The following is a 13,276-nucleotide window of genomic DNA, read 5'->3' on the forward strand; positions in this document are numbered from 1 at the left end:
TTCAAAGCAGTCTAACTCCCACTCGATTAAAACTGCAAACCAAAGTCGTTTTTAAATTCAGTCAGCGGTCAGACAGTCGGACCGTCCTGTCCGATTCACACAACACTAATATTTAGAATTATGTTATTTTTCCTACTACAACATTCTTCTTAATTCATTTTTTCTCCAAAAATTTCATCCATACATCACCTGCATAAATAATAACTCATGGAACACAACATCTGTAGTAAAAATTGAACAATTACCACTATGGAAACTAAAGCCATGCATCCAAAAACCACTATCTTCAGGGTTTATATTCCATGAACACTACAATTTGTTGATACAACTAAATTCTCAAAACTTCAATAAACATATTCAAAATGCTGACAAATCACCTTCAATCTGAAAATTTATCACCTTGGTCTTAAATCTAAATAACTCTTGACTCATTAGTTGTTGCACTGAAATTTTACATAGAGGAATATTCAAAGTAGTATGTTGAGTTAGAAAACTTTGTGACACACATTTCATTGATGGCCTATAGTGTGGGTTATTGTTTAAGCACGCAAAAGCCACTATAGCAACATCAATTATTTCTAATAAAACTGCTATGGTAGGGGGTGCTAGACGTTGGTCTAGTACTTCACATAATGTGATTTCATGAGAATAAGTTGATTGAAGTGATGATAAGATTTCTTGAGGATGCTTTCCCATTAATGTTTCAAGTGCCACTACACCAAAGCTATAGACATCACATTTTTCAGTCACAGCCATAGTGTAGGCAAGTTCTGCGGGAATTAGATGAATAAATGCAAATATATTAATGGGTAACAAAATAAAATAATGGGAAATATAGAAATTTGGATGAATTAGATAAATCTACAATTTGTTCAAAGTCAGCATTAAAATTAGCAGCCATGCCCATTATATATGTACTAGCTACTAGGCATGGTACATATATGTGAATGAGGACATAAGGAGACTAAGGAAAGGAACAAAGCAAATAAGAACAAAAATATGTGAATAATTTCTGATTTTAATTGTTGTTAGTCTAGAAGTTTGTATATCAAACATATGATCTTGTATAAGTGATAATACATGATTGAATAGTAGGGATGAAAATAGGTAAACTCAGATTTTGAAAGTCTGCCCTACGTAATATATATAGTAGTATGGGAAAGTAGTATGGGAATGACCTATGTATCTCTTTAATTTTTTTTTTGAGGTTTGAGTCTATATATTTAAAAGTCTAAGTATGACATGAAAGTCTACTTAAAAGCATATTCTATACTAGACCTTCTAGACCTTTAAATAGTGTCTCTGGTATTTTGTAAATTTGGTATGAGAAAAAAAATTGGGTCCTTAATTTAAATACTTGAATATAAAAATTGAATTTAAAACAAATTGCAATCATAAAATAAAAATGAATATTCATTGTATATCAATCATATAAATATATAAAAGGATGATCTTTATAACCAACAAAGTATTGAACAAGTTTATATGTAAAAAAATATTCAAGACCCTGTTACGGGTCTTATGCTGCACATTTGCCTCACACCCTCAATATTTTTCCATTTAAATAATCTAATAAACCTTTTTTTAAATATACATATATATATTTGACAATTAAACTATATTTATATATATATTTTTATTCAAATTTAACATGTAGTATAAATGTTAATATGTAATATAATTAAATAAGCTGATTTTTAGGATTAATAAATATTTTAGATGATATAAAACCTAATTTATTAAGGTAAATAAACATTGTTAGAAGTCTTATTGTGAAATATTTATGGAGAGGGAGACAAAACCTAACCTAACCAATTAAAGGCTGGGTGATAGCTCCTTCACGAGTGGCCTAAGGATGACTAGTGTGAAAAAGGTTGACTCACTCATAAATAATATATAAAACCATAAAGTTTAAGGTAAAATCTAGAATTTACCTGGGGCAATATAGCCATAAGTTCCAGCAACTATAGTTCTATTGGAAGAATCATATCTGAGGAGTCTTGCAATGCCAAAGTCAGAAATGTTGGGCTGCCACTCTGAGTTAAGCAAGATGTTACTGCTAGATATATCTCTATGCACAATTGGAGGTATACAATCATGATGAAGATATGAAAGAGCATGAGCAATGCCTTTAATAATGTTAACCCTTTTTCTCCATTCCAATTCTATTGCTTCAACATCATCATATAGAACACTAAACAAGCTTCCCTTTTCCATATATTCATATATCAAAAACCTTATTCTTTTGTGCAAGCAAAACCCTAAAAGCTTCACAATATGTCTATGCTTTATTTTTGATAATACATCTACTTCACTTCTAAAACTCTCATCAGAAGTTGGGTCCTCAGCCATAAAACCATGAAGTTTTTTCAAGGCAACAACCTTGCCATTAGGTAAGGGTACCTTATAAACACAACCATATGCTCCTGTTCCAATACAATATTTCATGTCAAAGCCTTCTGTTCCTTTTATAATGTCTTCATATGCTATGTGTCCATCATAATTCCATATAGAGAATAAATCTCCATTTTTAGTTGCTATTGGCTTTGCATGCTTCTTCTTAGTTGCATTGTGAATCAACTTAACACACACAATAATTAAGAATAAAGCTATTGGACATATGATGATAGGAAGAATTTTAGCTTGTTGGTATATTGGTTTTTTGCTAGAAGCTAAAATATCCTTGTTGCCCATTAATGTATAAGGTGGTAACCCATGTGGAATGGGACCCTTTAAATTATTGTATGACATAAATAGATTAATGGGCTTAGATTTATTTTTGTATAGAAGTGCAAGAGATTGAGGAATCATTCCATACAGATTGTTGTGACTAAGATCCAAATTCTTTAGGTTTGACAAATATCCAAGTTGAGGTGGTATTTCACCACTTATGAGGTTATGGTTGAGATCAATAGTAGTTATCTTTGCAAGTTTTCCAATTGAAAAGGGTATCTCACCAATGAGAAAATTGTTAGACAAATCAAGAAAAGTAAGTTTGGTGAGATTACCAATTTCAAATGGAATTGACCCTCCTAATCCACAACCCCATAGATCAAGTCTCTCCAAATTTTTAAAAGCAGAAAGTTTGAGTGATGAAAATTGATGAAATGCTTTTTCATACCTAAGATAACATGGGCAATTGATTCTTGTTATGCTTCCAATATGGTTGCATAAAATACCATTCCACTTACAAAGACTAGAGATATCTTTGTAGTTGTAATCTGATATGTTCCACCATCCACTATTGAGTATAGCACTAGCTTCCATTTTAAGCTCCAAGGTTGTAGAAGAAGTAGCTCCTAATATCACACTAGAAGTGATAAGAAAGACACTCCATATTTCTGTCCCATGCAAATTAAATATAAAAGACTTCATTTCTTGCCAGAAAGAATTGTTCAACTCAGTGATGAGTTAATCAAGGTTGTTTTACTAGGATATGTTAGAAAGTGGAGTTTCATTTTTATACTAACAAGTGAAACGTGTTTTTTGGTCACTTTTTTACTCTCACTTTGTGACTGACTAGAATAGTCCTAAACGTGTGATTTGAGGCATAGCTCCATTGACTTGAGTGACACATTTATCACGGGAATGCTTTAGTCTGGGTGTTCACTTTGAAGAATTGCATGGAAAGTATAGGAAATAAGATATTTTTCAATAACTAGACCCTCTATGAGGGGAATAATATACTAACAATTTTTCAATTCATTTAACTCAAAAGTAGTAAAAAATTTGGATCTTTAAAATTTTTTGTACAGTATGTTTAAATCTGGGCTCAATAGTAAACTCTCCAATACCACTACAGGAGAGTATCCTACTCCAAAATATAGACTGGGTTTCCATACTATAAGATTTGAGAATATAATAACATGTGTGAAATTTGTTATATAACAACTTTGTTAGCCAAGTCAACTTAGATTATAAAAAATTTATAAACTAACAATGAGATAAACAATTGCAACCAAACATAAGTTATATATAAGGATGGTAATGAAAACCGAACTCGTGCATACCTGTCCAAACCCAACCTAAATTTAACGGGATAAACTCGCTGTGACTGAGTTCTGGTTTTACCGATGTTAAATTTTGAGTTTAGGTTCAAATTTGATACATGTGATACGCATGATACATCGTTGCCTAACATCACCAATGAAGCAAATTTGAAAATACATGTCTTTTGCTACTAGTATGTCAATTTCAAAATGACGGGGTGAATATGTTTATACTTGGTTTTACTTACCAATAAAGAGATATTATTCATACCCCATTTCGCAGAAATAAGTAATCATTTAGGTGACTTTTGAAGAGTGAAGATGAGCTAAGGATTTTTTAGGGATTTTGGAGGGGCAATGGGGAAGTAGGAGGAGAAAGAGGAAGATTGTTGTTGCTGCAATTTTTGGTGATCTGTTGCCTTGTGATTTGAAATTGTTGCTTGGGTTGAAGAGGAATGATGGATGTGCTTGGATTTATTGTTGCATTTATAATTATTATTTTTTGGGTTTCAGTGGGTTCGGGTTTTAGATTTTGAGTTCAAGGTTGGGGAAAGCACAAACCTGACCTCAACCCTCTCATAGGTTCTTCTTCATAAAAAAAATCAGGGACCTAATTTAAAAAAGAGAAAAATATGTATTCATTAAAGTTGTAAGAATTTTTTATACTGTCACTTCATTATGAACCATTCATTTCCAATAATCATTGACTCTTCAAAAAAATAATCTAAATAAATGATAGGTGATATACCGACTGTGTAAATATTTACAATAATAATATATAGATATTACACTCTTTAAAAAAAACAATAAATGTGAAATTTATATGCATGAATCTAGCTCCCAAAATAATAAAAATGAATATTCTCATACAAATCGCAAGATGTGTTACAATATCACCATTGGAGATAAGTTGAATTCATTAATTATCGGCCATAAGTTCACGCACTTGTCTCATTGGTGGGTCTACAAACATGCACCTTAGATAAATTAGCCATGGCATTGATTGACTTAGAGTCAACTATGAAGAATTGGATGTAAGTTTCTGTGTTCGTGGGTTTGCATGATTTTTTTATCATTTCATCCATAGGATTTAATAACAATCCAAAGTCCAAACTTCAATATTGGCAACAATTTCACCACCCAACATATAACAAATCTGAGTTGGAAACAAAATGACTCGCCTGATAAAAATAAAAGCTATCCAACTCATATGTTAAAGGTAAGCAAATTGATAGATTTGCATATGGATAATAATGATGGATGGAAAGTCATTCATTAATCTATATAAATTTATTTAAATTATATTTTAACTTATTCAATTTATTCATATTCAATGGATTGCAATCCATCCAATTCATCCATGCCTATGTTTTCATTGATTTGGATGGATAGATCTTCAATCCATTTGTTTTTTATTTGAACTAAAAACATTATCGAAGAAAATTATTATTTTAAAAACTATTATCTCAATAAAATATTTTTTAAATTACCTTCTAAAAAACACTTTTAAAAATCAATTTTTAAAATACTGATTTTTTTTTAAAATTGATTATTTAAAAAAGTGATTTTTGAACTTTTAAAAATCACATTTTTTTACAATGTTCTACAAGCATGTGAATTTAAGGTTGTATGTGTAAAAAGTTTAACAAATACTTATAAAGTGTAATATGTATGCATTGTGAGTATAAAGATTTATACATAATCACTATATCATCCACCACTAATTTGAATTACTTTTTTTTTGTGAAGAGTCAATTATAATAAAACATTTTTTAAATTACCTTCTAAAAAACACTTTTAAAAATCAATTTTTAAAATACTGATTTTTTTTTTAAATTGATTATTTAAAAAAGTGATTTTTGAACTTTTAAAAATCACATTTTTTTACAATGTTCTACAAGCATGTGAATTTAAGGTTGTATGTGTAAAAAGTTTAACAAATACTTATAAAGTGTAATATGTATGCATTGTGAGTATAAAGATTTATACATAATCACTATACCATTCACCACTAATTTGAATTACTTTTTTTTTGTGAAGAGTCAATTATAATTGATTAAATATAAATGGGATGATACAATGAATTGTATAAAATTCATAAACTATCATTTCATACATTTGTTTCTCATACTTATATATGTTATGTACTTTGGAATAAACTTTTAGTATTAACTATATACAAATATCTTATAATTAATATCAATTTAATAAACTGATAAAAGTGAGAGTGAAAATCATATATGAATTTGCTTGAACTTATTTTTCTTAAATATTTAATGAAATTGAAAAGCAAAAAACATCATCTTTTGAAGTTTTGTTTTTGGATGGATTGGGTATCCATCCAAATAGATATATTCACTGACTATCCATTGGGTATAATGGATGGATTTAAATACATTCCTTATCAACACTATCAATTTGATTATATCCATTTGAATCCATTAGTTCTAACAAATAGATTAGATGAATTATGGATTGTGGATAATTTTGTCACATCCGATAAAAACTCATGTGAAAGTTAAAGAATAAGTTGCACTGTACTATAACGAGTGTGGATCCTCTCTATTATTCAATAGGTTGATACTGGAACAAAGATTATATGTCCAAAAATATTTTTGCCTCCATGACTCAAGTCAATGACATTACAACAAGTAATAAAAAAAAATTTATTTTCTGTTTTTATGATTTTTTTTCTTAATTAGTTTGCATCTTTTGATAGGATTAGTTCACTATAGGATACCAAATTTTGGGACAAGTGATCTTATTAATGACCCATGATTAGGACACATGGCAAATCAGTTGCTAACGTCCAGATTTTAAACTGTTAACATAATTCAGAAAAAAAGACAAAAATCATTTCTCTCTTCCTCTTATTCATTCAATCTTTCTCCTCCTTTCATGGTTCCCTTCTCTTTGAAACCAACTATAGTCCTTTCTCTCATCCCATTAATATTCCTCATCTACTTCGAAGTCACAAATGGTCCCTACAGTGAAGAACCCACAGTTCAAGCAGCAAGTCCATTTTTTTGCTCTCCTTAGTTTCCTAATTTCCCCTTTCATATGGAGCATACCAGAAGCACTTCTCACCACCGAACTAACCACTAATATCCTTGGAAACTGTGGTTTTGTCCTCTAGGCTGACCAGTGGAAGCGGATTCATGGGAGGCGATCAAGAAGGTCATGACACAATGTTTGGTGGTTTAGCTGAGTGAGGAAGAGGAAGAGAGAAATGATTTTTGTCTTTTTTTTCTTCCTCATTTTGGTTTCAAAGAGAAAGGAATAGTGAAATGAGGAGAGTTTTTTTCTGAATTATTTTATTTACAAATATCATTTCACATTTTAAAATCTGGATTGTTAAAAACCAACTTGCCACATGTATAATTATGAATCACGAGTGATTTCTCCAATAATCTAGAGAATCCAGATCCTACTACACCCCTTCTAGTTTTTAGTATAAGAGTGGTACGATAGAAAACACGAAATGAATAAATTTATCAAACCGTCTATTTCAAAAGGACATAAATGAACATCCAATTTTTTTATAGTCATATCTTATTATTATTATATTTATTAGTATTTTTACTTTTATCATTTATTATTTCAGTTGGGAAAACAAAGCAAAAAAATTAAACAAGAAAGCACATTTTTAAAAAAAGATAGAAAAATGTGTTAGAGATGCAAAGAAAAAAAGTAATTATACATTTTAGTCTCATAAGTTTTTTGACATTATCAAATTAGTTACTACTAAATTTAAATTAATAAAGTTGATCATAAAACATATTAAGTATTGATGTGGTCACGCTTGTGCCGAACACAATGTTGTTTTCATTAAACTTTTTGTTGAGTTTTTAAAATAAAATATTTTCATTTTATTGAATTTTTTTTTTTTTTGAAAAAAGTTAGACACAAAATAATATCGTTTAGTGTGTCTTCTTAACATTATAGAAATGAGCATCGTTTTCACTCAATATTTTTTCCTAAACGATATTGTTTAGTGTGTCTTCTGCAAAATCAGAAATTTCTTCAGGTGCAAAGTCATGTGCATTTTCAGGTGATTCACGTGCTTAAGCTACAAAGTGAGGTACATCTTTAGTTGCATGTTCTTCAATTACATGTTCTTCAGTTGCATGTTCTTTAGGAAAACTATTCATTTCAAAATCACTACCATCTTCCACATCAGTAATTGAAGAAGGCTTGTAATGGAATTTTCGTGAGAAGAGGGATTAGTGACAAATTTAGTGTGTTCAACATCTAATAGTGAATTTTCAAATTATATGTGCATTTTATAATCATCACTATTATTGACTTCCACAATGCAACAACCATGACATTGATATCTTTATCCTTTTATATTGGCACTAAACAAATTTCTGAATAAGAATATTTGGGATTAAGCCAATACATAGCTTATTGTTGGAACATGGTTTATTGAAAACTATAAGTGAGAACTTTTGGGTGTGAAATCTAAAAAAATTCCTAAGTCCCACATAGAAGAGTTTTGAAAAAAACAACTCTCAAGTCCCACATTGGAGAGATGAAGAACTTGGAAAAAATTTCATGTTATGAATAGATGCTTTCTTCCCTCGTTATAACTCGCTCCAAGTTGAATACGCTTTCATTCAACTTTTTCTTTCTCCTCATATTTTCCGCCAATGCATTTCCTGCAAACATCTCCCATTTTCTTTCTGTGGCACTAAGAAATGGCACAGGTAGTCATATTGTGTGTATTTCGAAAATTGACACTAGTAGCCATATTGTGATGGGTGTATTCGATATCGGTTCTTACAGTGTAGTAAGAATTCGATAACAGAGATCTGAGCTGTTTTATCCATATATGACAACTTTTCAATCATTTCATATTCTTGGGAATGAGCGAGCAATCAAATAATAAAAGAGGAAATAGAGAAGAGATCATAACAAAAAAAATTTGTTAAGATATTCGACCAATGTGCTTATGTCCCTAGGAACGTTGGGAGGCTAGAACTACGTATTAAGAAATGAGGTATGGTGAATTCAAGCACACAAAAATAACTTGCATAAGCAATTCATTTTGATATTGAAATTTTAAGAAACTTTATTTCCATCATTCTAAACATTATTCTTCTCTTTAATTGTAAATAAGTAGTATTTTTAATTTTCTTGCGCACACTTTTCACATGTAACTACAAACCAACCAAAATATATTTTCTTATTATAAATAATCTAAAACTGAAGTATAACTAACATTTTTATGATAATTCTTTATGATTTGGCATAACCTTATACTATGCTACAATTGAATTTTGAAAGAGACTTAAAAGTTAATATAGCGTAGGACTTATAAATTTTGTTTGTTGAAAACCGAAACCAATCTTTTTGAATCAAACTTATCCTTTCAACATAGCGCACCTCCCTTGTGCTCTAAGCACGTGTAGGTGCGCTTAGTATAAACGTTACATAGGCTAAACTTCTTAATTCTTTGATGCATATGCTCAACATAGGGATAACGCTGAGCGCGAGCCTTCCTTCGCCGAGCATAACTTGGGTACTGAGCGCATGTCTCGGCTGCTACCTGATCCGCCGAGCATGATCTTGCACTGAGCCTAATCGGAATTTTAGCTTTTTCCGATCATTTTTCTGGATTAAGCTTGCAAAACACTTTAGTGATGATATTTGACCATTTGGAGAAGTTTTTATCGTATATCAATATAATTTCATTTCTTTGAGTTGATTAAGTAGTTAAAATGCCACAAAATAAATATATTATATATGTATATTTCATTTATTAATTTGGCACTTCACACTTGTCAACTAACCTTCCTATTGTTTGGAATTGACTGCACAATAATTAAATCTATAAAATTTTGAAAACAATAATGTGTAGTTGAGTATACTCAATGTGACTAACTTTATCTATTTCTTGAAAACATAACTTTATCGATTTATTGCATAAAACTATAAGTGCAAATTTGAAATCTAAATACGAAACATGCAATATCTACATGTACTGTAATTTATTTACAAATATATAGTCGTTCATAATATAAAAATCAAAACCAGTCCCCAATTAGTAATATCGAGTATGAAAAGAACGACAATAATATTATTGATACGAGTGTGTGGTTGGAAAATTTTTGCATACCGAAAGAAAAAACAAATAATGAATATTTATCAAAATATGTGGCGGTTAACTTAAATGTTTATATTGTTGTAAATGCAAGTTCTTTTTTGTATGTTATTGTTATTTGATAGGAAGTGAAAAAAAGGAATAGTTGTGATACTGTAGACAAAAATAAACATAAAGGAGGTGTCTTGTCAGAAGGAAGTGTCATACATTTGTCAATATGAAGCTTAGAATAACCAAATATCATTAAAAACAATATTCATTAAAAACAATATTCTTTATAAAATTATAGTTATAATCAAATTATTAAAATTTAAACAATGCCCATAATAAACTAACTAATAATTACCAAGAATGACAAATTCAAATGAAAAACCTATCACATTATTGTTGATACGTGATATATATGTATGTACATGAATGTTGATATTTACAATAATAAACCTCATAGTTTAATTATTTCATATGTATGCATTTTTTATTAAATGAAAGAGTATTAAAAATCTGTAGCAAATATTTTAAAATAAAATATACATTTACAAATAAAAGTTTATAACAATATCATATAAGTTTCAGAGATTATTGCCATTTTTAAATAGTTCAATCTCATAAATCTATATCTTTTGTTCATTTGCACGTTCTGATCATGTACAAATTAAAGAATATAAATCATCTGTACCAGAATAATTCTATCTTTCTATCTGAAACCAATCAGGTTTTGGTCTACTTTTTAGGAAATTATAATTGGCATTTTTAGCATAAAAATATTATTAACAAAATTTTGAAATTATTTCTAATTACTAATTATTAACTAATTACATATTTTTTTAGATATATTTTCAATGGAGCATACCTAATTGTAGTTCCTACTCAATAAGAAATGAAATACTACAATTGACCAATGTTAAGACTTAAGACCGCAGAAGAAGTAAAATAAAAATAAGTCGGGCTCAAAATAATCAGTGAACTAAAAATCCAAGATTCAAAACAACGAAAGCTTCAGAAAAATATATAGTTTCATAAATTGTTACCTCTCAAAAGATGAAATGGATAGGTAAAGTGAGAATTTGGCAAGTGGTAATTTACAATGGATAAATGTTTTCCAGTCAAGACATTTCTTTACATGGAATATATGATTTTTAATACTGAGAAATTTTTTTCGGTAGCTATTACAAAACTTTGAAAAAATATTTTGTATTCAAAGTCACATTAACGTTATCTTTTCCAACTAATACGTGGGAAGGGCAATTTGGTTAAACATTGTCATTTCCTTTACTCTTAAAACATTCTCATTTGATTAAATGTCCTTTATTTTGTTATCTTTTCTTTTATTACCTATTTAGGTGATTAGGAAGATCATGATTAAAAACTAAACAAAAAAATATTAGGTAGTATTCTAATAGTTTCCTCTATTATATTGTCAAAGAATCATCATAATATAAATTCAACCTGTACACATTAACATTATTCATCAATACAATTTTGATTTTGGTTTCTATTAGAATAATCATTAATATCATTTTGTTCTTTGTTTCTGTTTGTATTACTCCAAATATCATTGTTTATCTATAATTGTCAAACAAAAAACAGAGTGAAAAATAATTATTTACTTGTATTTATTACATTTCTTTCAAAGAAAAAAATGAGAAAGTGAAAGGAAGTGGTTAAGACAAACCTAAATAGAAAAGGGATGCTAAAAAAAATCAAGAGAAGACAAACGTGAGTAAAAAAGTGGTGTTACAAATCAAGAGTATACTACATATTTTGCTCTTATACAAATATGTCAAATTCTAAAAAAGGTAAAGTTGGTATATAAATAGTACACATGTTCAATTACAAAATTGTCCTTCAATAATATTTTCACTTAGATAGTAATATAAAAATATAACTTAATCGTACACAATATTATTAATAAATTATTGATTAAACCACTATATCCATGTAACAATATTTTGACCGAATATAATAACATGTATGCTATTAATAACATATGTCAAAAGCTATTTGTACATAAAAGAATTCATACTTGTAGTTGTTTATAACATAGTCAAACATTTTACCATTGCAATAATTGAATTATGTGTTTAAATAACTATATCACTATACTTGAATCTTACATAGATTGATAAAAGGTACTTAGTGTATTGATGACATTGATCAGACTAATCACTTAAGGACTAGTTTGAGAGTTGGATTTTGAAAAGTAAGAAAGGAAAATGAAAGATTTGGGAGTAGAGGTGTCAAAAGGTGCTACCCAGATGGGTTGAGGCTAGCCCACATTGAGTTCGGGCTAAATTGGACCAGACTAAAATGTCAAGATGCAATTTATGTATATAAAATTATAGCCCAAACCCACCGTAAGCGAATTGGAGGTTATGACGACCCGACTCATATAATTCTAAAAAATATTTATTTAAATCTTAACATATTTAATATATATATATATATATATATATATATATATATCATTTGATATTAATGTATAATTTTTTTAAAACAGTTATTATACCCGATGTAACCAAATTTATAGATTAATGCATTATGTTTAAGTTATGACATCAACATGATGTCAAGTCCATGTATATGATTTTTAAAATAATTCATTTATTAAATCTTTCATTTTTATGAGACTCTCACTCCCTAACATAATATAATTTGTAACTCCACTCCAATATATAATTTTTTTTGGATACTATAAAAAATAATATCACTTTAGTTTATAGTAATGGTAATAAAGACTCAAGTTCAGAATGAATTCTATATATAAAACTATAATCATCATCGTAATATATGGTCATTATTATTTACTTTCTTTATGAAGATCTTTTGTATGCTCTTTTTCAACACTTTTATTGTTAACTATTATGTTAAATTTGGTTGTGTGGAGTTTTCTATGGTAAACAATTATGTTGTCTTTTAGTTTTGTTGTAAAAATTATTTTCTTTATTATGTTTTGTTGTAGGAGTTAAATCTAATTAAATATGCAAGTAAGAAATGCAAAATGTAATCTATATGGTTTAATGTCTTCTCATTTGATTTGATATATTATTATGTTATTGTGCTTAAAATAATATTATGCGAAATATGAAAATAAGTAATTTATTTTTTAGTACTATATTGTTGTAATTTATAAATATTTATGTTATAGATATAACTATTTTTTATTCATCCGGGTAAGTACGGC

The 13,276-nt window shown here is 28.7% G+C and overlaps 1 protein-coding gene across 1 annotated transcript; it reads right to left on the reverse strand.

Moving 5' to 3' along the window:
* Positions 273–3,299, reverse strand: LOC109359992 (MDIS1-interacting receptor like kinase 2-like). Its single transcript, XM_019604717.1, has 2 exons — positions 1,935–3,299; positions 273–770 (listed from the first exon to the last, which is right to left on the reverse strand). The coding sequence occupies exons 1-2, from the start codon at positions 3,265–3,267 to the stop codon at positions 358–360; spliced, it is 1,746 nt and encodes a 581-aa protein (XP_019460262.1). The 5' UTR covers positions 3,268–3,299; the 3' UTR covers positions 273–357.

The sequence above is a fragment of the Lupinus angustifolius genome, chromosome LG01 (genome assembly GCF_001865875.1).
Source record: "Lupinus angustifolius cultivar Tanjil chromosome LG01, LupAngTanjil_v1.0, whole genome shotgun sequence".
NCBI classification, from domain to species: domain Eukaryota; kingdom Viridiplantae; phylum Streptophyta; class Magnoliopsida; order Fabales; family Fabaceae; genus Lupinus; species Lupinus angustifolius.